Source organism: Platalea leucorodia (genome assembly GCF_965183815.1).
Source record: "Platalea leucorodia genome assembly, chromosome: 10".
NCBI classification, from domain to species: domain Eukaryota; kingdom Metazoa; phylum Chordata; class Aves; order Pelecaniformes; family Threskiornithidae; genus Platalea; species Platalea leucorodia.
The window spans coordinates 21,567,205-21,594,995 of NC_138832.1; the positions used below are offsets into that span (position 1 = coordinate 21,567,205).

The window sequence follows — 27,791 nt, forward strand, 5'->3', positions numbered from 1 at the left end:
CTACCAGATTTTGCAGTAAGTGTCAAATGGTGTAGAAGTCCATCTATTCTGACTTGGGCTACCTCAGTTAGTATTTGCCTGATTATAATATCCGCTGACTGTACAAGTATCACCAAAGGATGTTAAATTCCACGTACTAGGTCTTAAAAAACAGAACAAAAGCATGCAGCATTATTATCTGATACAAGCAACTGAATGGAAATCGAATAAAAACACAGACTGGAGAGCAGTGTGTGTTTGATGTTACCGCTTTCATCCAGAGAAAAGTCATCCTGTGCATAGCGGAATTTTTCTGGACCACAGGCGATAAACACATCATCATCCCCGAAGAAATCGTGGAGACAGGTCACCTACAGAGAGAGCAAAGTCATTCATTTTATTTTTAATTGGCAACATTCTGATGTGGCTTAGTATTAATTTAAACAGGAGGGAGCTGCCTCTCCGCTGTTCCCCATGTCCCATGCTAATTTGGTCCTACTTCCATAAGCCTGGTGCACAACACGCAACTTCTCTGGGCAAGTCAAGCGTAAAAGTGTAATTAAAAAAAGAAAAAAAAATCCCAACTACCTTGCAAATTCTATGAGGTGTGGCATTTCCAATCCATTCAGGAGCTGACAGAATACATTAGTCACCCTAATGAACAACACAGGCATTCCTGAGCTACTTCTAAAATAAGAGGCAGAGGTGCCCCCCATGCCATGTTGGCAGGCAAGGCTGTGCCACCACTGCCCATGCTGCTGAGCATCTCAGTGCCAACACAGCCTAAAAACTCAAAGAACCACTGAGAAGGCAAAGAGCTGCAGAAATGTGACTCTTCCTGAGCAGGCAATCTTCATGATAGGTTTTAAAGCCAAAAGGCTTTATCTGCGCCGTTGAGGGAGAGGCCCAAAGTACCACTGGATGCCCTTCCCACCCAAGCATCATTTAAATCCACAGATTTACTCCAGATGTTGTGTCTCCTTCTCCCTGCTTTTGCCACCCAGACGTGGGATGATAAAGCACCATTCCTCACTGCAGAGCTGCCCATCCAGCACAAGGCCAAGTGGTGGGGAAGGTGGGAAAGGCAGAAGCCAGGGGAGGGGAGGTGTGCGGCAGCCGCGAGGGTGGGAGCTCTGCCCTAGGACAGCTCTGCAGGAAAAGGAAAAGCAATAGCTTTCAGTCGCCTAAAACTAAGACCCGTGTCTGGGGACACCACAAAAGTAGGATGCAGAAAGCTGTTTGAGATAAACAGAAGACATGGTCATGCTGGCTAATGGCTCTGAATACCTTGCTTCTCTTTTTTGCCATCCTAAATAGGGGGAAATTACATCTTGCAGTACTTGGAGCTCCAGACTTGTGCCTTGCCTTGCAGCATCAAATAGAAGCAAAGCACAAGATGTGGGAGCTCCGGATCCACTGATTTCATTGGAGACCTGATATCTGAGAGTCTGGAAATCTGAAAATGCATGGCAGGTCACTGGAAGCATGCTATCAGGAGAAAAGTTCAAAATGCCACCGCGCTGGGAGCTGGTCCCCATACGCAACTGGAAGAGATCTGTAACTCTCCCTACTACTCGACAGATGATGGACTTGTTGTTTTAACAATATTTTTAACAAAATCAAGAGGTGAACAACCAATATTCATCACAAAAAACCAAGCAAAATACCTGATTAGGTGCAGGAACAAGGAAAATGGAGGAAGTTTTCAAGACTTTGAAAAGCACGTCCTAGAGATAAATCTTATTCAAAGGGTGGGCTGACTGGTGGGACACAAGGGCACATCAGACTTGCGTCTTTGTCTTCTGCCCTCCTACTTCTCTGTAATTAGCTGGGAGATGAAGTATAAGATGAAATTACCATCTGCCGCTGTCCTCCCAGCTGGCTGAGGAATATCATCTCACTGACTGGCGGACAACTCAGCTCTCTATACAGCTAGAGGGTCCTATTTAATTTTTTTTCCCATAGTGTGGGGCATGGCAAACTCCCTAGGGATATCTGAGTGACCTGGGACAACAGTGATGCCCATGGTTGGCTCCTACTCTTTTTTCTGCAATATAATATACTTGAAGGCATTGTTCCTGGGTTATTATATTTGGGTTTGTTTCAGATAGGACTCAGATTTCTTATGCCATGTTAGGAAATGCTCTTGTGGAGCGTGCAAGTACACAGAATGGATATTCTGTAGGCCTCTTGGCTACAGACACCTACTTCATACTTGCGTGCTATTGCAAGGAAATGGACCACCGCATCATGTCCACTGCTGCCATCATAACGAGAACTGAAGCCCCATGAAGATATTCTGAGACGTGTTAAGACCTCTTGTTCTGTGCTGCCTTTGTAACGTGATGGGCCTGCCTCTGCTGCAGCTCACTTCCAGCTGGAACATGCTGCAGGAGGTGCAGCCTCTCCTTCCTGTCTTCTGCCATCTGGCATTAAATATTGACAAACGAAAGGATATATGGGTTTTGCTCTGACTGAAAAAAGGCTGCAGTCTGATTAGACCTTGCCTGTCTAGGTCCCAGCCCATGTGGTGTGGGAGACAGTAAGACACCAAGTCCAGCAGACTCCAGATGTCTGCTGAGGACATTTATGGCATTGCTCATTTTAGTGGGAATATCAAGAAGGGCTGAAAAGCAACACATTCCTACAGAAGGTGTCTCCACTTAACACCATTAGCACTTCAAGGAGGTAACACCTTTGCACCTGCAGGTACTTAGGGGCAGGAGACCTTAGTACCACTTGCCTTCCCCTCTACCACTTGTGCAAGGGGTTGGCCAGCAAAGCTGAGAGCGCTGCTGTGCATCTTTTGTACCAACCAGGACAGTATTGCTGGTGACCGTTCAGCATCCACTTTTCTAGGTGCTGCGGTGTGAACAATTAGTCATTCAGATCTTTACACAGTTACAGTTGTGGTAATTTACAGTTACCAGTGAAATAGCTGATGTGATTCCACAGCAACAGCAAGATAACTATGCCAATGGTAACTCCACTGGAACCAGTGGTAATCACACAGTAACTCATGATAATGCTATTGTGTTCTCTCCACGTACCTAAAGTTAATCCAAATCATCTCAGTGCAACAACTAGTGGAAAATGTGCCCATCATTGCTTTTTGGAGAGATCCATAAACACCCAGACTTGTCATCAGTATCTTGTAGAAAACTGCCTTTTATTCAGGCTCCTGGCAAGCTGATAGGTGCTCTTCTGAGGCAAAGAAAGATGATGTTCTTCCATCTTCAGAAAATGCTTTGAAAAGTCATACAAAGTGGAGAGCAACACTGTTATTCTGAAGAGGAGAAAAACACTGCTGAGAAAATGTTGGAAGGGCCAACTTCAAAGCCTTTGTGTAGCGATTCAAGAGGCAACTGTTGAGCACAGCACCTGCCTCCAAGGGCTAGAGGGACAACAAAGTACCTCTATCCAGTGGACTTTGTCTAGAACTTCAGCCTGAGCCCGTGACGTCCCAGCCTGGTACTAAGTACTGTGTCAGGAGGAGAAAAAATGCTCATCTGCAAACACACCAGAGTGGAACATCTCCAGCATCAGCCAGCCTGGTGCAGCCCACCAGCCACACATCTGAGCACCCGGGCGAGCCCAGGGTAAACGTGGTTTTTTTAAAGTTCCATTTTTTCAGGAGACCATTCCAAGCGACCGCAAGATTGGCACTGACATTTATAATGGAGGGATCAGGCTGACAGCTGATGCCCAGTGTTTTGGCATGTCTGGGCGCTGGGGTCTTTACAGAGGGTAGATGCATTGCAAGGGCCTGGAGAGAGCACTGGAGATAACCGTGGGGAAACTTACTGTAGACAGAGCTGAATTTCCGTATCTACTGATCCATTTGAGCTGGACTGTGAAAAGTTAATTTCAAGCTCTAATAAATCAACTATAAAGAAGGCTTTTGGCTATCTTAATAAGGCTCAGTATTTCACACTGGTTAATATAATGTATAATTAAAGCAGTGCCTAAGAGTGCCAGCCCTGGTTAAGATGCCAAACATTAGTGAAAAGCTTGCTTTTCACATCAGCATGACTTTCAGAATGGAGCGAGCTGAAATCTCCTATGGCTTTGATCAAAGGTAGAATTTTCTTTGCAAACTTCAGTGAATTCCAATTTCTGTTTGCCTAAAATTAGGTTGAAAATAGTTAACACGTTACCTATAGAGAATTCTCCCACAGAAAAGATGACATTTCAAACCAGCACTTGGTATTACAGTCCTCCCCCTGAGGATGCGTGGCACTGATTCATCTGCAAATAATTGGGTTTGGCTCAATACACAAGTTCCCATTTGAATGCTAAGTACCATACTTATGCCATGTGAAAGACTCATGGGTCGCTTAGCTCACCCTTCAGTACAGAAACCACTGCGCAGTTAAACCTAGTGCAAAGCTAGATCACAACATAAGGTTCAAAAATTTCCCAGCCTTTTAGATGAAATCAGAAAGAACCCACAGGTGCTTTTATTGTCTCCAGGTCATAAGTCAAAGTGTGTATTTTGTCCTTGAACTCCCCACAATCACCACAAGCGAAAAGAAAGTCCAGGCAACCAAGAAAGCCTTCAGATCAAGGGGCCAAACGTGACGGAAAACTACCAGCATGCACAAGGACAGAAACCTGATTACATGTCAAGCAGAGATACTCGGAATTCACTTTGCTGAATTCTTGTCCCTTCAGATAGTAGGTTATTATGTGTATTTTATAATTATCAACAACTGGCTGGATGAGTACTGGAGGCTGGTATAGAAATTAGATAATCTACTTATTGAGCTCCTAATATTCAGGAAACTTCAGTATTTGCTTTATTTGTTCCCTTTTGTTTCCTGCTGTAACTTCCACTACTAAGAGCTCACCACAACATGGTAGAAAAGACAGCCAAAAAACAAGCCCACTCATTAAATAGTGCAAAACATTGCAAAATTCAGAAAAAAACAGGTGTCACATACTATGCAGTTTTAGCTATGTTGCTTATGTTCACCACGTGTGTGGCATTTTCTATTTACCTTTTGTTTATTAAACTTAAATCCTTGATCATCGCTGTATATCCCTGAAACATGCCCCATATGTACTGCTGTCTACATAAAGTCGCTGGAGTAAACTTTCTTTGTGAAAACATGCGACTTAAGTGCTGGATCTTACAGCACCCGAGCCAGCTTGCCTAAGTGGTACATGGAGAAAGAAAAATGTCAGGAGAAAGCCCTAGATGTGCTCATCCCTGAAGGATGTGAAGCTGAAGAGGACGGATGCCGGGAAGCGGGACCGTGGGCTGCCCTGCTGGGATAGCTGGTTCGAGACCTTAGTAGCCAGTACGGAACATTTCAGGGTTGTTCTTGACAAGCAAGGCCAAACCTCTACCCTGCACTAATTGTTGTAGGGGTTTTTAGTGACTCCAGAATAACCTTATAAGTCTTCTTATCTCTGTTCTTCAAACATCTTTTTTCTCATGTTTTCTCAGTTAAAAAAAAAAAGAATAGTACAAGTCTACCCCCAAGCAGTCTGGACTGTTTTGAAAGTATATGTTCTGCTTTAGCTTACTCTAAACAAATGTTCTAATTATATCCAATAATTAGTCTGGAACACCATGAAAACCCTGAAAGAAAGTTCACATCAACAAAAATTTAACCCAGCTGATAACCTGAAAATCAATTTTTTTAAATGCTGTATTTTGCTCTTAGCTATGAATTTATTAAAGCACAAGACAAAACCCGATAGTAGCCTGCTAGTGCAAGGACCTGTGCTGCTACCTGAAAATGGTGATTTTGTTGGTGACTGTTATCATGCACCCTTAGCAATGACACTGGAAACCATCAAATTAGTAAGATTTTGGGGTTTTTCCATTTCTAAGTCTACAAACTTTATTTATAACAAGAATTAAGCTTGTGTATATAGGACAGACAGGATAAATAGCATTGCTTTCCAAGATATATGTGCACGCCTTTGTTTAAAGGAGGATAATATTTAATTTGAAATTCAGGATTAAAGAGACAATATTGACTTAAAAAGGATCATATGCATGAAATGTTTTCTCTCCAATTCCTGTAGCTCAAGCAATTCCAATGAAGGAAGTTAAATCTTCACACTCCAGTTGATGAGGCACAAATTTATTTCTTACAAAGTAATTATGTCTAATAGATTTGATGGTAACATTTTTCTTTGTGTTAAGGTTTGATTTTTTAAAAACTTTGTAATATATATTATGGAAGAAACAGAAGTTGGTAGATTAACAGAGATTTCAGGGAGTACAAAACTGTTTGCAATTCCTTAGGTTTTCATTAAGTGTGGTTTCTTTTCTCATTAAATGAAATCCTTCTCTGCTTATATTAGAAAAACCTTCCCTGAGAGGACAATATAGCTAGGATTTCCAGGAGGGCATTTCTGCAGTGACAGTCCATTAGCGTCTGCTGCAGCAATTTTAATTGCAGAAAGAAAAAATACGGCCTTCTGAGAGATGCTGAGCCTTCTCGTTCATTTTAATACAGCAGTTGTAGAACTAAGCATTTTTCAGGATTTTGACAAAATGGAGCTTGCCTCAAGCATCTCTCTGGATGTGAGCTCACGGTTTGCTGAAATATCTGTGATGCTATAGATATTCTGAGTTCACCTGGAAAAGGAGCATTAAATACGCAGGATAGATAGCTGCACAGCTGTGAATAACTGGCTATTTCTACCATCCTCCAGGAGGCAGTAGCAGTATTTAAAAATTGTAATTCATTAATAAATAAAATAATTTAAAAGAATTAGAAATCAAAGGCCTGAAGACTTAAGCCTTAGTCTGAATCACCTACCAGTGCAGAACCTCCTGTGCTTTCAAAGGGTGTTACGATTAACCAGCTCCTTTTGTTCCCTTTCATGATCTGCAGAATGCCAGAGTTGGCTGTGTCTGCATGGCTAACGGGTTGCCCTCACTGTCACGCTCTACAGCTACAAGTATGAACGTTGTCACAGCAGTAACATAGGCTCCAGCCACATTTCAGTTGCTCTCACTGCTGGATTGAGCTCTGCAGCTCCTGGGGCTGCCACTTTAGCAGAAGGCCTCCAGTAGCCTGGATTGGCCGTCACTGTTTGCCAAGAAGATGACAGAGCACGTCTCTGAAGAGGAATAGATCACCAGGAGGGTTAACTGAACTGTCTTTTTCACCTTTCTAAGAAATGTCTTTATCAGAGTTTCCTATTTTTAGCTGATGGAGCCAGGTGAGGCTGAATGATAAATGATCGGACACTGTGGCTGGTGATTATTCAGAACAGTCATTTATGTACACAGTCCTGCTTCCAGACTTTCCATCTCTTCCTTAGGTCATGGAATGAGGAAAGACCTCTGCCTAAATGGCCAGCAGAGGTCTGGGAAAGGAGATTTGGAATACCACCCACAGGTTCGACCTGGGGGCTGAACGTCTTCCATCTTGGGGACTGTCATCTTCAACCAACTGCTTGGCTCTGCACAAGTCCTAGGATTAGTGAGGGCCAGTGCAAGGCTTCTTCCTCTGCTCCTCTCTCCCTTAGTCATAACAACTGTGTTAACTGTTCTCTCTGTAATATCCCTGCTCTTTAAGAATTTAGACAGCAGAACAGAAAGCAATACCAGTACATCGGTAGCTTCAAACTGTTCCCCAAGCTTCTGCAGATCTAATGGTTATGCTCAAAGAAAAGAGATGTCCATTTGCTTTCTTTCAATCATCATACTTCTTCAGCTTGTAGGCTTCCAGAGTTCAGAACAGGGGAAAAATTGACTTCAGAAACAGTTTCCTTTAAGGCCAAAAAGACCATAGAAGACAATTTGCATGCCATAAAGCCTGTCAAGAGCGGAACTGAATTAAGACATACTCTTATTTTCTAAGTTGCTTTGATAAATGCTATAAAATTGAACACATCCAACCATCTGTTAGACAACTAACATATTTTAGATGGCTGCTCATGTCCTTTCTCTTTCAGCACTAGGTGCTAGATGGAGCTAAGGAAGTCTGACCAGCAGCTAGACAGGCACTGCGAGTTAACCAAGCTGAGAATGTAAGTAAAATCTCTTTAAACTCTGTTTTAACTGAAACAAGAAATCTGATGGACTTATTTATTACTCCAACACCTGCACCCCAAGTCAAATTGGCAGTGGTATGTTTATTTCACGTTTGAGAAGCCAAAGTCCTAAATCACAAAGGCAACTGTGATTTACAATTAATCAGTTGGGTGTTTGCAATCAATAAAGCACAGTACAGACACCAAACACATACAGGCTTGGCCAGGAAGACTCAGCAAGGTCATGTGCCAGAGTGAATATCGGGAATTAACGAACACGCAGAGCAGACTTTAAATGAACTGCTTTCTCTTCTCTGACAAGCTCTTCACCACATGTCCAGAAAGAAAAAGATTTCAGAAGACTTAAGGGGTTAAGGGGATATGATGGAAAATAAAGATGTTGATACTGGAATGTACAGCACTTAATACATCTTTTTTTTTAACAGTCTGAAGACTGCAAGCCCAAAGCAGACACTGAATTGATTTACATTTTATTAGATTCTGGTTTCCTGCATTTAAAAAGAAGAGATGTTTGGATTCAATTATTTCTTTAAAGTATGCACACACCCACTCAATAGATTCCACATTTGCATTCACAGAAAGAGAATTACTTATCTGCTTTTATGAAAAAATGCTGCTTAAAATGGATAAGCAATAGAAAGATGAGCAGAAAAAGCACAGACGTTGACATTCAAAAATGGATCAGGAGCACTCCTGCACGCCCAGCCCGTGCCATAGAAGTATGTGCAATTACACTTTGGGGAGCCCTTCTCGGAGCTACCCAACAGTAAGGGAAGGGGACTCTGTCATTTGCTCGTCCACCTCTGCTCTCCTATGCCACCAGACATCCACGTGGAAACCTGGCAAGACCGTGGTCGTGCTGTCCCCTCGCTACTGTGTGCAGTGAACCATCAGGAAGGGTAGGAAAAATCATCTCTACCATCTAGGTTTCAGGGCCCATAATTTGACCTCTCAATAGAAACATGCACTGAGATTTCCATTCTTTAAAACATTATTCAGAAATCTCAACTTTTTCTTGTATTCATAGAGATCCATGGCTTACATTTAAGCCTACATAGTTTGATTGAAACAATCAAATTCCACTCTACTGTAGAGATTTTGTCTTCCTTCTCATCTTCAGAAGAGAAAATTCTGGGCAAGTCAGCATGATCAAGTGTTTTCTTTGATGCAAGAGGGAATTTTTACACCTTCTTATTGATGAAAAATGCAGATCCTCTTAATTAGGCTGTATAATTACAGTAGGTTGATTATAAGTGCTTTATATCCACTTGGACTATTTTGTTATGATGCTACTAAACCAGTGTAGGGACACCAGCTTCTGACCAATATGCGTTATTTCTATAAGCATTTGTGATGCTTATTTAGTGCAATAAGAAATATTCATGCATGTATGTGCACAGCAGCTTGTAAGACTTCATGCATGAAGAAACACTGCTCTCAAGAGGGCTGCAGCACAAGGTGCCTGTTTATTTAAGTATTGGAAATGGGTAAGCTTGAAATAGAATAGAATAAAAAGCAAGGGGGAGGAAGGTCAATAGCCAAGCTACCCAGTAGGAATGTTAAAGCTGAATTTAATATATCTGGTGAATTAGTGGTGTTTCCAAACTGTGTGAAATCCAATTAGCCTCTGGAAGAAAGGTTAGTTTGTTACTCCCATTCCCTATACATATGGAGGGGACTATGAAACAGATACTCAGGCTGTTGATTCTTTTTACCTAGAATTGCTCTTGCATTCATGAGGGTATTAGGCTGAGGATAAATGTGCTGTGCAGTTTGGGGCCATAAGAAGCACAGCCATCAACACCAATGTATAAAAGATTACCCTTTCTCCAGTCAGAAAACAGTAAAACCAGAAATTCTAGGTGACAGATTAAGACTATGAAAGGAAAGATTTCCGGCACAAAATTACCCCAAAACAGGTAGCACTTAAGAATTCAGAGAACTGTCAAACCATTCGTCCTAATTGTCCCTCCTCGCCACTCTTGAGAGGAAACAGTAGTTCTGGCCTACAAAAGAGCATCAGAGACTTTGGAAATAGCATGACTATACGGCCAAGGTCAAATAACGCTACTTGAAACGGGAGTCTTGAAAGTAGGGGCACAGGGAGCCTATCAACCTACTCAAGGTCAGGCTAAAGAACCAATGGGCTGGAATTTCCAGTTAATGGGATTTCCAGCAGCCAGCTCCTAAAACCTATAGCTGTTGCTGATCCTATTGTGCATATCTTCATAAAAGAGAAAGGCTCTTGTTCAGCTTTGTGCGATTTTTTTCTTTGACTGTAACAACGGTACTGATGGTGATGGAGAGGCATTGATAAGTAGATCCTCACCCTGGTTAAAACACAAACAAACAAAACACCCTGTACCAGGATTGAATGCTTTGGTGCATGTCTGCAAGCAACCCCCTCCATCTTCGGGGAGCACAGGAAGAATATTACCATTACCTGACCAACAGGCCCAGATGGGTGAAAAGCTACACCAAGCATTTAGTACTAGTGAGGAAGCTCTAAGGGGCTGGAGAAGACCAATAGCCACCCCCTGACTTTGTCTCACAGCTGGTCCCTGCTTCCCCCAAGAAGCCCTTACCTCTGTACCCCACGCCACAGCACCTACCTGGCGCAGGAGAAGGTCAGAACCAGCGTCCCCACAGCCACCCCTCTGCCTGCTGACTTTTGGTTGGGGAAGATGGTGGGGAAGAGAGGAAGGAAAACTGTAGCTGTGAGAACTGCTCTCATCCCCACATGCAGCGTGCGTTGCCTGCTTAAAAGACTAAGACCACATCTCTGCTTTCCTTACCCACGAGAAGAGTGTCCTGGGAGAGTCTTTCCCTTCTCAATGTCTTATAAGTGTTCCTGGCTCTTGCTCCTTCTTTTCTCTTATCAGTCAGCATTATGCAAAAATACTTCCTCCAGTTAATTACTTTGTGGTCAGATGCCTCAGGAACTTAATTCTCAGCCCAAACATTTCAAAGGACAGTGCATTGGCCAGCTACCAAAGAGCTCCCTTTGTATTTTCACCCACCTGGGTATGGTTATGGACTTCAGCCCAGTGGCTGTGGCCAAAGATGAACCCTCACAGGGGCACAAAACTGATGTATTCATGCATTTCCATTTTCCAGAGATAAGTCCACTGTCTTGCAACCCACCCATTCTGCCTAACTACTGCCCAGCACATAGCCATGGAAGCAGAGGGCAGCATGCCTGCACAGGGCTTTCGGGCAGAATAAAGTTCTGGTAAAATGAAGAGGATTACACAGTTGTACAAAATAGCAGGATTTGTTCCTACAGCCTCTTTGTGATGTGGTGTAAAGAGACATAAGAGAGGAAATTCTGCCTTCAATGATCAACCAGAGTGACAAAAGAAATTATATTAAATACGAACAGATTTGGTTTCCAGGTAACAAGTGGATGTGTTTTACTCACTGAGGCAGCCTCTCTTTAAGAAACGTAGTTATTCGACATCGTCGTGAGTCCTGCTGACATCAGTAACTTCCTTCCAAACTAAGGGCGAGGGAGAAGTCAGTGTCAGACTTGCCATTATTATTAGCGCATCAGGAGAGCTTGAGGACACTTCAGCTTAAGTCAGGCATCAGCGCTGACTTTGAAGGCAGCACGTTTCGAACTGGCTGTGTCTCCCCTAGCACAGCAGCACACTAACACACTTCACTACAGATAACCTTGTCTTCCCTGGCGTTTGTGGTAGACAGCATATGTTAATTAGGATTATGGCCATGTATTATCACATTTTTTCCTGGGGAAGATGCACTCTAATTCAGTTGTAATTAAAAACCTTTTCTGACCAGACAAGACTATTCTGTCAATTCAGCTTATGCACATATTTGTATCTCAGCCTGCACTGTTTTTATTCAGGGTCTAGGTCTTCAACTACCCAGCCTTTCAAACATCTCTTCTATTTTTATCATATCTAAAGATACTTCTTCTATTAATTAATTCCTGGATGTGTCACTGAACTTATATTTTGTACAGGTCCCCCTCTGTTTTGTTCAACATCTGTAAAATCCAAAACACTTTCTCATCAAAGGAGATGTCGAAAAGCTAACATTTTTACTTCATGCTATCAACTTTAATGGAAAAAAGACACAAGTATGAAGTATTCAACCTTCAAGTCATCCTTTCTAATACGCATCTCCAAGCCTGACAATGAACAAACCGTCCTGTCCTCCAGCAGTGTAACTTCATTTGCAGCCTATGGACCCGAGTCAGCCTAATTCTTGAAGAAGATGAGAAGATGCAACCGGTTCTGTATCTAATTAACACTGGCTTTGCATTTCACCCCACTCATAGCATCAAAGCTGTTGCTCAATTGCTAAAATATTCTGTAAAGGCTCCTAAAGGCATTTTGACTAGTTAAATTTCAATGTTTGCAAGGATCTTTATTACACTGTTAATTCTGAAGATTAATGGGAATTAAAAATGGTGTCCTTTAAAAATTAAATTGTAACAGATGCTACATTAAATCTAAAGGAAAGTAACAATTGCCATCAAGCTGTTCTTTCAGGGAGTTAAAATTTCTTCCTTAATTACAATTCTGAAGATGTTCTTTGTGTTTTGGGAGACTTCCTGAATTCACAGCAAATGCATATGCCCTCCCTATCAGAACAATTTTGTTTTCACCCTAATTTCAGTTAATCTTTGAATAAAGCTATTATTTTTTTTTCTAATTAACCGGTCTTTTCAATTCAGCTGACAGCTAACAGAGTAATGGAAAATTCAGCATTATGTCCTGAGCTAAGCCATATTAGGGTAGAAATTAACAACGTTAAGCAGGCTGGGAGATAAAAATACTTTGTACAGACCATGCAGCAAGGCTGCGGAAATGAATGTCCCAAAGTCTCTCACATGGAAATGCCTTTTTTTTTTTTTTTTAATTTGAAATATATCCCATCCCTTCCATGTCTACAGGACCAATGACAAGTTCTAGCTTAGTATGCAGTAATGTTAATGGAATAATTGATGCAGGAATACTGAAATAGATGATGTGTAAAATGGCAGGCTGCATAATTGTCTGGAGTGAGTTCAAGCATTTCTGCAGTGAAAAATAGTCCTGTTTTATAATCCTATCACGTCTCCTTGCTGCTGTGTAGCAAGCAGATTTCATTTGGAGATGATCCCAAGATGCAGTTGATTTACTAGGGGGATTCCGAAAGGCAGAAGGTTAAAGCCTTCTTGCCCCAACTAAATAGCACCTGGGAGAGGTATTAAAGGGTCCACACTAATTTTGGGAATATCATTCAAATTACATCATTATAATAAATGTGTAGCACATCAGGGTGAACCTTTGCCATTGAGCAGTGGCAGAAGAGTACCTGATTAAAAAAAAAAACAAAACCTTTTTAATATTTTACCTTTCTTTTTGAAATATAAAGTATTATGTGATGGAAGAAGGGGGAACAGAAAGAAGAGGAGTTTTAAAAATTATGATGCAATTAATTTCTGCTTCTGTGAAACATGCAAGAACCATTATATTTGGATGGCATTTCTCATAAAATGAGTTGTAGACTACTGAAGCAATTAGAAACTAATTGCTATGAGATTCCCCCAAGAGATACATGATAAGAGAAACAGGAGACAGGCAGAGACTTACAAGCAGAACTGTATCTGTTTCTTTCCCAATCTCTAAGAAACAGCAAATTCCACTTGGATAGGCGCAGAGGTGACTATACGAGCTCACAGATCAGCCAGCTGCAGATGGTTGTACACATTTACATTCCCTTTGTGCACTGGCTCCGGGATAATCGGGTACTGCTTTTCTTATTTGAACCACAGAGATAACACATCTGGATTTTTTTCCTCCTTTCTCCATCGCTGCATGAATTCATCAGCTCTTCACCTACCCTTCACTCTCCATGTCTTCCCCAGCCCTCACCCCTCTAGACTATGTCATTTCCATGATAAGTGGATCCTTTCTGCTGGTGTGAAGAACATGAGCCTGGCATCTGCCCACGCGGGGCTTCTCTCTGCTGCCGCTGACGCTAACAGGAACCGGACTGAGCTCTTCATTCCCAGCGGCGCTCTGGTGTGAGACACTAACGAGCACAGATAGCACCTTGCAGTAGTCTTCAGCTTTCCAGGGGTAGATATTGTAGATTCTTTCCTCCCCCGGCCCTTCCTGATGGTCCTCACCTCTGCAGAAAAGAAAGTATTTCTTGTTCCTTGCAGATTTTGAGTCACCTTCTGATCTCACGTAGGCACCCAACAACCCTGGGGCAAAGCACCAATTCTGAGTCCTCATTGTGACTGTGGAGATCAGCAACTTTGCAACTACAGCTAAAACAAAAGGATGTTAAATAACCCTTTGTTAGGTTCAGCAAAGCTGATGCCTTAATATCAGTTAAAAGATGCAGGTGTATTGTTTGTTTGTTTTGTTGTTGTGGTTTTTTAAAATTTTGTTGTGGATGCCAAGAAAGAAACAAGGCTTGCTGTCTGTTCGTGGTGGAAATGCTGCTCATATATAAACTCATCTGTAGACACTGCGTAAAGACTGAACATACAGTTATGAAAAGAAATGTAAACAAAAGGGCCAAACCTGTCTTGGCATACAAGCCTCTTGGTACAAATCTACTGAAGTTAAAAGAATTATGCAAAGCATCAATCTGACTTTACTCCCTGATTATACTGACAGCACTTCTAAAACTTTGTATTTTTATTTTTCTCCCCTCAAATGTTTTATAGCTTCCCTTTGCTCCTTTCCCCTTTCATCTCAGATCATTTTTGACAGGTAATCCAGCAACATCAGCCTCTCCGTGGAGATCTCTATACCCACAGTGGTATGCTTTCAATTTGCTCCAGCACTCTAATAAACATCTAGTGCAGACAGTGTGGGCTGAGCTTTTTTAAGAAACGTTGAATGTCTGCAATTCCAGTTGGGTTCAATAAGAACTACAGAAACGCAGCATCTCTAAAGCGCGGAATAGCAGGATTAAGTGGAGAGAGGTAACTGTAACAAGACCAGTGGTGTATTTTCATTGGTGTCTCTGAAGAAATACTGTTCAGTCCAGAATATGTATTTCCAGAGGGAATGTGGTGCTAGAGTTCACTAAAATGTCACTGTAGTAAACCAACTGCCCTTTTTCTTTCCCTTATTTTTCCCTCTGAGGAAAGAGGCAGTAAAGCATCTGTGACCAAATAAGGCAACACATGTACATCCTTTAAAAAAAAATTTTTAAAAATCATATCCTGACAATTAGCATGCTGGTGCAGTCAATTCTTGGAACATCAAATCTACTATGATACTTGCACACTAGAATGATTTAACAAGCATTTTGCTTTTGCTGTGCTGTCTTGAACTCAAACATGCCGAACTAATTTAAAAAACTTGACACTGTTTTTCCTTTGTATTCCAGGCTAAATATTTTGTTTCTTTCCTCAAGAGAATACATAATCCACACCATTGTATTGTTTTTGTTCCAAGGCAGCTTTCTTGGATAAAAGAAAAAACTAGCTCTGGCTGCCTAGAAGAAAATTAGCCTTAGATAACGGATGGTGTATTTTCCTCTACAACTGCTTTTCACTTCTTTGTAATACCTAGGCAAGTATGAAATTCTCTTATCCAAGCTGACTTATATGTAAAAAGTTTTACTGAGGCACGTGCTGTCTGGTTTCCCTGGTTATCTGATCTGGTTCTGTAGATGCAGCCACTGTCCCTCTAGTGTGTTGCACTAAGTCACAGTTTTATTTGCTTGAGTTCTGACCGTGGAAACCGCTGTTCTGGCACCCACAACGTGCTTTGTACGGGGCTCTTGCCGAGCCCAGGACCGTGCTGCTCAGGAGCCAGGGGTTACTGGGAGAGCAGTGGGCAGCTCTCCAGTGCAGAGCTTCCTGGTAGTCATATGCAAACCAAACTCTTCTGGTTACTACTGGTTCAGTGAGATGCTATTTTGCATCCAAACTGCCTTCACTGGAAGCAAACCCAGACTGTATCAGTATACGATTACTTAAGGACTACCAGGTGTTCATATAACTAAGCAGTATAGCACAATAAGAGATTGACTCATAGCAAAGGTGCATTTTTTTGTTATTCTGGCTACTAGATGTAAAATTTAGGCCAGTGGTTGGCAGATAAAGTTTCCAGTCTTTTCCTGAACAGATTTTTCTTCTCTTCAGGATGTAAATGGAAATCTGGGAAGTCTTATCTTACAGCCTGAGCCTTTGTTTTTGTAATCCTCTTTAAGGTGCCCAGCTCACCTATAGTGAACTAAAAATAAAGCATCAATATTGTAAGCCTTTCCACTGTGCTCCAGTGGTACGCTTCGATTCTGCCTTAAACGCACCCCAGGGGTGCTTATTCAGTCCTTCACATCTCCTCAGTACTGATGCGGGATGTCTCATCCACTGTAACGCCGGAGTTTGGTTTTTGAGCCTGGTTAGTACTACACCAAGGAGACACGTGGGCAGGTTTGAGCCCTAGATATGCTACCAATGCTTGATAGCTGCTCTAATAACTGTATGTGGTGCAGAATTTAAACAATGTGACATATGTACATTGAAATGAGTAAGACAATGAGATACAAAGAGCAGTAGTGTTACATATTGTGGTGCCTGGGATATAGTAGTAAGCCATGTGAAAAATAACACCATTCAATATAGAATTTCCTTGTACTAGATTTAATTTTGCATGTGCTGATGAGAACCTGGCCCTTTTTTTAGCAGGTAGCATCATACCAACACACAAGAAAAGGCATCCTATTTAAATTGTATATGTATTCATTTTATTGTCATTCCCCACTCATGGTTATAGCCACTAATAAGATGACTACTGCTTTCTTGTTTGTGTATACAGACCAGCTTGCCATTTGGGGGTTAATGAATGATAGCAAGTGGAAGCATGACAATAAAATTAGCAATGCCCAGAGCAACTCACTTTATCAAACTCACCAGTTTATAGGATTAGCAATGGATTCAGTGCAAATCTCTGCTATGGGTATTATAAGCAAGATTTATGCCAATTAGCAGTAACAGTGCAGATTATTTGGGAAGAGCATTGACAACAGTTAAAAACTCCTTCTACTTTTAAACTATGTTGTTAGGACATTCATTTCAAGCATTCACGTCCACTTATAAGACTATTTTTACTCATCTCCCAAGTGCTATTTAATTTCTTACGTGCATTCATGGCATTGTTTCCTGAGGCAGTGAAGAAGACTAAATCATTCCTTTTCTAAGCAAAGTATTACAGTAGCTACTCTCAACCCCTTTGGATTCAGGTCAGGTTGCTCTCAGCAGAATCCGACACGTATTGCATTCTTCACTCCTCTATAGCAGATGTGATTCTGATCACACAGAGCTCAGCGGGAAAATTCCCCATCGACTTCAACACGTGTTGGATCAGGCCCTAAATCCCCATGGCAATCAAGAGACCTGAAGGAAGGAATCACAGTAATCTAGTGGTAGCTGCCACTTGACCAGTGGAAGACTTTGGCCTGTCTCCGCCAGAGGAGCATTGCTGATAGCATATAGCTCCAGGCTTCTGCAACGTGCAGGTCTCCTGTGCGCATCAGGACAGCAAAGCCCATGTATACATTTCATTGATAACCGATTAGAAAATGACAGCTTTATGGAAGGTAGACTTTTCTCATATAGTCTCAAGCCTACAAGACAGGGAGAAGGCTGAAGCCACTGCCACTGTAGACTAAAACACCCCTTGGAACATCAAGTTTGATCCATTTTGGAGAGGGAGGATCTTTTGCTCTGCTTCTCTACAACCAAGTTCTAATAAATTGCTGAACTTCCAAGACAGTATCTTCTCATCTCTGCGCAACAGCTTATTTGGAGCCATGGGGGATGTGTGAGCCGGTACCACCCTGCAGCACCGGCAGCGGCAGGGATGGCGAGTTTTGCCTAATTCCATGCATGCGTGTGTTAGAGATACACTAACAGACACCATCTGCTTTTGCTCTAAAAGAGTTGTTAATATCTCAGCCAGTTTATCGTGAAAAAAAGCTGGTTAATATAACTAGTTATTTACAACTGTGACAATTACATTGAAGCAATTTGTGTGCGGACATAATTATTTTCCTAATGAAGATTAACTTAAATTAAATGCTTTTAATTACAATTTACACACTCTTTGGCTATTGTGCAGTCAGTATTCTGACATTTACGCCTCACCAGAAATGAGATTTATACTTTCCTGTGTCAAAGCTGACCATAATTATTTGCTGGATATTTGATGTCAGATGCTGCTGGCATTGCAAAAGGTTTCAGTGCTGTAAACCACAGTGTGGAAGGATTAGAGATTGAACCTTTGTCAGTCACTTTTGAGAGCCATTTGCTCTAACTCCTCTTGATAACTCTCCACCTGCCTTCATGATTGCAAGGACTTCTACCTGTCTGCTCCAGCTTTCTCCAAAAGCAGAGAGAATGTTGCTTTTTATTTCAGTAGGAGCATGTGGATGCCTGCATATCTGTAGAATTTGCCAAAGTCCCTTCTTCTCAATGTTAAATCAGGAGAAAAACAACTATGGGAGCTGCCCAGCATACATATTAGAGCCAAATTTGAAAAATTAATTCCAAAGGATCCTTAGGGGCAGCATGTTCCTTATTCAGAAAATCTTGGCATGTAAACTCCACCTACCAGCATTCAAAAGGAATGAGTGATCAAAGCCAGATTACAAATTCGTTAGTGATTAATCTGTCTGGAAAGCCTTCCCTGATGCTTTGCAGGAAGATGATAGTAATATGACTAATAGTAATAGTTACAATAGGATTATGGCCAAAACCATAAACAGCTACTAGGAAACATGACCACAGGAGCCTTGGAGTTTCATTCCCAAAGAGATCTTGTTTGGTGGAGATGTATTCAGAGCTCTGTGTCCTCTGAATCACTATGGCCACTGTGCTAGAGACCTTTGCAAGCCTCAACATCACACTGAAGAGTTGGTAGTAAGAGACCTTAGCATTGGAGTTGCATTGCACTCCCGGAATTGCAGTGTCTTGCAGGATCCTAACTTATTGCCTCTGTTATGCCCTGTGCAACTCTAATGCCTCTGGTAAAATTGAAGATGACATAAATCAGGGTAGAACTGGGCCCAGGGCTGCTTCTTTTGGGGTCTGCGTCGTTCTTTCTACAATGTTCTCTCAATGTGTCAGAATGGGAATGAGTTACAGAAAATATTTCATCTTTCTTCCCTTCTTTCGGTAAGATACTGTCATAGAAAAGACTGTCACTGTGTGCATGCATGCAACATACTTTGCTTCCAGGCTGGACATCCCTGTGGCTTGAAGCCAGCACTTTGTCCTTCCCCAGGAGGCCGTGACAGCTCCCTGCCTGCCCTCCTTTTGAAGGGGAGATCAAAAGGTGCTAAATTCCTCTTTAAAGCATAGTCTCAACATAGAGGAGGAGTGTTTTGTGCAATAAGACATAGCGTGGAAGCTCTCCAACATCTGCACTGGGCTAACATGCAATGGGGCTTCTCCATAAGCCAAAGTTACAGCTTGCCACATTTATTTCAGTTAAGAGTCATGCTTATCCCGCTTAGTATTCATTCCAATACATATTTCATCATGTTAATACATATTTTATTGCACTTTTTCTACCAATTCCTCTAGCATTTTGTTTTTGCAATGGTGCCTAATAACCCATGACTGCATATAGCCCTGTGTGCATGTTTGTGACTTGTGCGATTCCCTCCTGTCCCTAGGAGGGACTGATCTTTCCAGGCTCCTGTTCTTGCTATGTACTACTTCCACTTTAGTTCTCTCTCCCTGGGTTTCTCAGCCCACGTGTTCTCCATTACAACAAGAGTGGCTCCATAGCACGTCTTCCCAGCTCTACTCAAGCCGTTCCTACAAGCTTAGACCATTCAGCTTTTCTAGATATAACATGTATGGCCACTCTACCCAGGTAAACCAGGTCTCATGACTTTTACTTTTCACCCACAGTCCTCCTGGTTGGAATAAGTTTTATTCATAGAAATGCAGATTATTATTTTGTAAAATATTAAGAAAAGCACGTATTTGCACAAAAGATAAAGCAAAGCTCACCAATAACCCTTTTCTGAGCTGCTATTTCTAACATAAAAGACTGGCTCATGGGCTGGCCATTACTAGAAGGGCACCATACTCTGAAAAATTAGGCAATGGAAACCATGAACATTTGTGAAGTACATTATTTCCAACATGTTATTTGACCCGCCAAAGAAGTCTCCTAGCTTTTGAGAGCTCTGCAAGAATATATAGCATAGTCTGATGATTCAGCTGTCTCATTCCACAGTCCAAGCTAATCCTATAAAGAGCTACCTGAAAATAAAAGTGCACATAAAAGTGCATGTCTGCAGAGCTGTACATGTGTATGTATGTTTATACACTTATGCACATGTACACAAACATAATTTCACATCTTGAAGGAACATACAATATAATATTTTACAATATTACAGAGGAAATGATCACTCGTTTCACCATAAGATCTTCAAGGATGGGAGGTTAAAGCAGCTATTTAAGTTGCTATGCTGTCAAATTAATTCCTATAAGGAAGTGCTTCACTGTCTGCAGAAATCACTAGTGGCTTTAATGACTCATGTTAGGATTTAAAGCATTTGAAAAAAGCTCCATGAATGTATCAAAACCATTAAAAACAGTATACTTGCAGAGTTATGGGGGTTTTAAACAAATTCCATTTATCTTTTTGCACTCAAATTTAACACATGAATTTTAGCCTGTTCCCCTAAGAGAAATCTAGTATACAAATTTCATATGTATTTATTTTTAGCAGTACAAAATGCACCCTCTTCCCAACACACTTCAGGGCAGACTTACACAAACTAATTAAAAATCCACACACGTACGCGCACACACACACATATATAAATCTGCTTCTATGTAAGGGGAAGAGTTACCATCTTTGTGGCCACCCAACCATGCCCAGGGGAACACAAGAGAGAATGGCACTATTGATGTTTCTGCAGTGTTGAGTGGTTCAGGCACTGGGGAAGGCAGCTTCCGAACGTGAGGGCTCTCGATGTAAAGTTATCACTGAGGTATGAGATCTAGCAAGCATTCAGGGCACCGGGCTGATCCTAGCTGATGCCTCAGCACCCAAGGTAAAAGGAGCCCTCTTAGGAACTCATGCCTCAAACTATCTGCAGTTTTGCAAATCCAAGTCAATACCCTGAATTTGTACTCCAGGGGCGGGGGGGGGAGAGACAAAAAGAAGAAAGAAAAAAAAAAAGTGTACTAACACGCAATGGCCTTGCACTTCCCCCCCTCCCCCCCCCCGCCCCCCGATGTTCCCTAAGCAGAACACAAGACAAAAAAGACCAAATTCACAGGTTACAAAGGGATGGATTAGCGTACTGAGACCCAGTTCCCAGGAGCAGATGGCCACAGAAGTCTCTTGGGACTGCAGATCACAGAGACTGAACCTCTTGGGCAAAGCAAGGAACAAAGCCCTTGCTGCTGTGATGAGCACACCCTGAGAACAGGTCGAGATCCCTTCCACGACCCTACTACAGACGAGGATCTTGTCTGGACACGCCTCAGCCAGTTTGCTCTTTGGCCAGCAAAGCGCAGATACTAAACTGACTGAATTTAGCTAAAATAAAGCATTTCGCTCTCTGACTCAAGGTAACATAACCCAGCTTGTTCCCCGCCATCCACTGCTACATCCTAATCTACACAGCGCTAAGGAGGACTGACACAAAGTTCCAGAGATCTATCATGAAAACGCGAGGATGAAGACCCTGAGCAGTGGTATCCTCTACCCGCCCCTTGCGGGTGAGCAGACAGTGCCTCAGGGAGCACCAGCCTGGGGCAGGTGGAGTGCAGGCATCCAACCATTCCCGCTGCCGGCAGACTTGACCAGGAGCGTCAGGATATTCCCTGTGCATCCGGGTGCTCCCAGTAACAGGTAAGGCCATTTATCTAATCAATCAGTGAAAAAGCTTGAAAAGCATCTTCTAGTACTCTTCTAAAATAAACAGTAATCTTTGATGTTTGCAAAGGATGCTGAAAAAGCACTACTGACTCCATTTTAGCTAATTCCCTTCTCCTTTCTCCTGCTCTTTCAAATTGTTATGTTCCCTGTGACAGACTAATGATGTGGGAAAGAGGCTCTCCCACCTAGCCACGCTTGGGGCAAGTAATGACCCCAAGCCTTAGGTCACTAGCCTGTTTGCTGCTCTCTTCTTTCATCTTGTATTACTCTCCATGCACACCTCTCCCATAAGGAATTCTTTGTTCATTTTGGAGCTGTGAAAAAAATCAAGTTATTTTAGCTGTTCACACCTACAGACCCGTTTCACCTCACAGTTCTCCAGGGATAAGTGAAGATTAATTGAGGTCTCCCCAAAGTCCTTACTTTGATAAATGAAGTTTGCCTACATGCTTTGTCCAGGAAGGGCAATTTTGAACAGGTATGGAGTGCACTTAGTGTAGCAGTTAAGCACAATGCAGTTGGGAGTTTAGTTTAATTGACAAGGAAAAATAGAAATAAACCTTCCAAGTGCTGTGGGGAACAAGGCTACGTTAGTGGGGGAAGGGAGAACGGTGTGGGAAAGGATCACTCAGCTGGGGAGGAGAGGAAGGGGAATGCTGAAGTCATCTCTTAGCTGTCATACCTGCTGGGTGACCTCGACAAGCCAAGCAGACTGAGGGTGTAAAGCAAAGACCCATCAATGAGGGCAGGGCACTTGGCTGCTCTGAGGATCAGCGTGAGCATTTCCTATCTGTAAAATGAGGACAGTAACATATGCTTCTTTTGGAACGTATCTGAGCTGCACTGGTAACGTGCTTTCTGAGGATGCAGCACTATCTCCATCATCCAACACCAACATCTCTTTGATGCTCTTCTCCAAATGTACTTGCTTTCCCTGGATTTTGGTCTTAGTCACCCTTGAATAACTTAACCAAGCATGAGGTGCCTAACGTATTCTTATGCTTGACTAACTGCTTGTTTTGGAAGGTGCTCTTTTTTCCCCCAAATTAAAAGGTATGCTTAGCCAAAGTAATCCTATTTTGTTGAGACATAAATCCATTTATGCAAATTACCACCCAGCTTTTGAGGGCTGGAAAACTTAAGAGTGTCCTATATTGGACTGAATGGCAAGGCCTTCTCCATTTCATCAACATTTCCTGAACTTCCCACTCTAAATCCCTGCAGCAGAGAGTCTGTCTTTTTCTGTCAGTGTGCTTACATTAAAATTTTTAATCTTTTATGCCGCCTGCTGGGACAATCTGAAGAAGGAACCCAGAATAACCACAGTAATCACAACAATTCTAAACTTTGAACTTAAATTCATCCATTTGGCACATGTGATTACTGAATTTGAGCCCAACTTGACACCACCCTTATTTTGACGCAGATTTGCCATAACACTTCTTTTGCCATATGCCAGTTCAATTACAAATAGTCTTTCTCTGCACTGCTGCCTTCCAGATGCACTAAGCTTCCCTCCTGCAGACTACAAGAAAATGACTTGGCTCCTTTTCCACTGCTTACTTTTTATTCCATCACATCAGGCAAATAAACAAGACTAATTTGCATTAAGTTAGTATATCACTTATAACCCCCCCACCCTTTCTTTCTGCTGGGCAGATACCAAAAAAAAAAAAAAAAGCATCCAAACCTCGTGCACTGGTAACTTGCATACTTAAATATCCGTATCCTTTCTTATTCTAGGGGAGAAAGAGAGGGATAGAAAGCAAGAGGAATTATTATAACATCTCCCCATGAAGCGAACGTTGGTTTTCTTATATAACTGAATTACATTACTGGTGTTCAAGGGCCAAATCCTGTTTGAGCTTACTTTTCAGTCCACCGATTTTATATAAATGCTGGAGTAAGAGGGAGGGGAATCTGGCCAAATACACTAAACTATGTGAATAAGGCACTGGCTATTTGCCTGCTACAGATTTTTTGTGTCACTTCCAAGATCAGGTATCTTCGTTATGATTCATCCTGTGATAATTCTCAGAGCAGCACAGATCCATAGACACAGATGTCAAGCAAAAAGGCACTGCTTACTTTCCTTACTCCTCAGTGAGCAAACGCCTGGCATAGCAAGTGCAGGGTACTTTACCTAAGTCCCTTCAGACTTGAGATCAACTGTAGCAAGCAAATGCAGGTGACCTATTTGACAAGGCTGAAATAATAATCAAACTGGATACCTCTTATAATGAAGCAAATGAACTTCTGAACCTTACTGATGCCCCAGCTGTGCAAAACAATAAGATAAACTTTTCTAGTTTAGCACAGATGCACTGGCGACACTGGATTTACACCACCTGAGGATTTGGCCACATACGACAATTTTCTACAGCCTCTTTGCCCCCACTAGATGTGTTTCTAAGCATAGCTACCTATTAAACAAGACATCTCATAAGCATTTAAATTCACAAGAAGGAAGCAACATATCCCCCAAGCACTCTTTCTTTCACCTGTGCTGATATATGTTTTACTTTTAAGAGACTGACTTCTCTGCCCATTGGGGTATGCAAAAATGTATCCTTCCTTACCAGTCTCCCCCCATAGCCACGTGTGGAAGCTGTTGTTCATCACCTATCAGCCAACCACACTAACATGAACGGGTGAAGCACCTTGGCAATGGCCTGTGTAAGCCAAGGCTCTCTCCAGAGCAATGCTACCATAGCAAGGCAGAAAAGCCCCATATCCACTTCACTCCTGATTTGCTGTAGCTCTGGGGAACCCACACCACCAGAGCTCTTCTTAGACCACATTGCCTGCAGCCCCAGGCCTTGTTCACCAATGTAAAGGGAGCACAGGTGGCAAAGGAAGACAGAAAATCAGCATCTTTATGGCCAGCTGAGCAATAAGCAAGTACCTCTGCAGATAGGATTAAATCCCTTGCTAGATTACAAATGTGTTAAGTTTACAAATAATCAGATTGGGGCCAAGCCCTCAATTTGCAGCACTTGATGCTACAGATGACAGCTAGCACTGGGGTAAGCACACTGAGCCTTTCGGTACACCCATGTTCACATTTGGAAGTTCAAGATAGCAGCCTCATCCTCTCTAATCAACCAACAATTTTCCTCTTTTCCTTTCAGCACATTAAGTGGATTTCTACCTCACCCTCCTCTGATCAGGTTCAACTTGCCTGTCACTTGCTACCACGCTGATGGCACGTGCTTGCTAACGGCCTCTGCACAGCGGACAAGCCAAGTGCAACGTGGAGCAGATGTCTTCTCAGTAAGAAAAAGAAAAAGTCTGTAAATTACCTCCATAGGAACGGAGGAAACCTGGAATCAGAAGTCTGTTTTGTCTTCTGCAATGTAAACAGACAAATGGTTGGACTGATAAAGTCCAGTTCTGCTTACCAGATTCTCTGATGAGATTTGGACACCGTGGTATTGCCTCACTGGTCCAGTCTGTCTGTTTACTACATTTCTGTAAACACCCTGTAAATTACTGAGCCAAAGTAGAATCTTTACAGCTACTTCTCGTACCCCCCGCTGATGTAGCAGAGGAAAAGGGGCTGTATCCTGGGCTAGGGAAAGCTCTGAACAGCAGGAGCCTGGGTGGCTAACAGTCCATCTCTGACATGTGCCAACAGCACAGGCAGAATAAACCCAAGATAATTAGAGAAGCACCTCTAAGGAAAATTTCCCTTCTAAGGCAAACAGGAGAAGTTATGTCTTGGCGCTCCTTCCCTTCCTGTTAAATGCAGCTCATTTGCCACAGCCCAAGCGGTTCAGCTTTTCCACTGAGCTGAAGCAATTGCTTAAACAAAGGATTTGCCGGGAGCTCGGTTGCATCATTGCTGCCGGCTCTGGCAGGCTGCTGAGGAGGACGTGGGATTTACATCTCGGCAGGGATGCTGCATGGTCAGTACCAGGCAGGCTGACTGCACTAAGCTCCCGTTCTGCTGAGGGAAGCGTGCTACAAGGATGCAGTTGCTTAGACTTTATTCTGACCTGCTCAGGTCAGATAAATTAGGAGAGATTTTTCTCTGCATATTTTTTTTTTTTTCCTCTGCAGCAATGAAGAGGACAAACACCAAACCTCCTGCCTGGAGCTGCCTCAGATGCTGGGTGTTATTTGTCAGGGAGAAAATAGTAAAGATTGTTCCACAAGGTGGTCATCTGGTGCCTAAGTGGATAAAATGGCAGATTTGCCCTAAGAGGAAATCGGGTAATTGCTGAGACTGGTAGAACAATGCTCCTATTAACAGTATCGTGTTCAAAATCCTCTGAACACCCTTTCCAAATACATTTTTAAACTGTCAGCACTTGAAGCAAGGAACAGAAGTAACACTGTGAGGAAGGACAAGGGCAAGCAATAAGAACTACATTACTTTGGTTTTAAAAGCAGCTTTCGGAACAGATTATCAGCTAGTGTAAATCAATAAATCTGCACTGTTTTTAATAGAGCTTTCCAGGCTTATATCACTTCTTACTCTGCAAATAGCACCTCAGACCTTCCCATTTACAACATCTCAAAATCTTGCTTTGGGGATATTCTATTGTCAAGAAAGATCTATTTTTCTAACAGGTTTCTTGCAAACATAACCCCAAATGTGACAGCCAGGCAACTCCCATACCAGTCCTGTTAATGGATTTCTGCAAGTTCAAGACCTGCATGCATTGTGCTTTGGGAATATGTTTGTTTTGAGTGCTGTCAGAAATAGCATCTCTACCACTGTGCCAGCTCAGGGAGAATTACTTGGGTGCTACCGACAAGTAATTCTTTTACAGCTCTCCACTGAGAATTCAGCATCTTCCTCCCAACTATTCAGCTAAAAGGAGGAAAGGGGATAAAAACCTAGAGTATCGTGCCTAGTTTTTGCAAATCCACTTAACTGGTAATTGATGGTAGCTGGGGATGCAGCTTCCTGTGGCTCACATTAAGTCCAGCCCTGTTAGCAGCACAGAAATAGCTGCCCTTCTCAGGAAGGAGTTCAAATATTGAGGCATGGTGCCCAAATGACACCAGTCAGAGCCAATGTGACCTGACATCAGCGTTATGGATGTGCAAAGACCAGGGGAATCCAGCACCCCCAGGTCAGCCAGCAGACAGTTCAAGCAGATGAGAGTATGGTGCAGGCAAGGTGAAGACCCACTCTGCACCATCTGGCAGGCACGAGCAGAGATGTACTCGGGGGCCCACAAAATGGTGCAGCAGTGGCTGTTTGAATGTCTGCTGCCCCAGTGCTCCCAGTGGCATGGCACCTGCCTCGGGCCTAACGCCCTTGGGAGCTGCTGTCAGTGCACACACCGCTATCGACCCCCAGTCAGGATGGTGCCTCAAACCGCTTTATACTGAGAGCAAGGCCGATGGGCATATGCTGAGAATCTGGCTCACCACCCCACCCCACCCCCCTTTACTCTTACTACTGCAGTATAGCCTGATGGAAACAATAAAAACCTTGAGGCTATTTATGTTTATTGTGTTCATTTTCCACATTTCTGTCCAGAGAAGCAATGCAAGGCAATACTGAGCAGCTGCTGCAACTGGATCTATGCTAGTACACCCACAAACACACACGCTCAGTCGTGCGTTACCTGCAATCTCCTTTATATTAATCAGCACTTGCAACTGGTATAACTTTCCATTTGACAGGCAAGGTAGGAAGCTTTAGCCTGGCTCTAGCACACTCCAGCTATTTGTTATGTGAGTTTGTTAAGAAAGCCTGGCCGGTGGCTGAATCAAGACACTACACTTGTGAACAGAGTAGCTGTTACGACTGCCGCGATAGGGATGTTCCCAGCCTGGGGCCAAGGTCTCAGCTTGCAGAGTGTCACGGAGCTTAGGCTCTCCCTAAGCTTACAGGCCCTATCGGATATTTTCTCTCTTGCAGATACCATTTAAAAT

At 42.6% G+C, this 27,791-nt stretch overlaps 1 protein-coding gene across 2 annotated transcripts in view; it reads right to left on the reverse strand.

Annotated features, from left to right (window-relative positions):
- The window catches only part of DCX (doublecortin), a gene marked incomplete at its 3' end in the record, with an annotated part of 72,884 nt that overhangs the window by 15,958 nt on the left and 29,135 nt on the right, over positions 1-27,791 (reverse strand). For both annotated transcript variants that reach the window (XM_082322907.1, XM_082322908.1), the window contains exon 3: positions 248-350. In XM_082322907.1, coding sequence (XP_082179033.1) covers positions 248-350 — 103 coding nt within the window. The remainder of the gene's footprint in view (positions 1-247; positions 351-27,791) is intronic.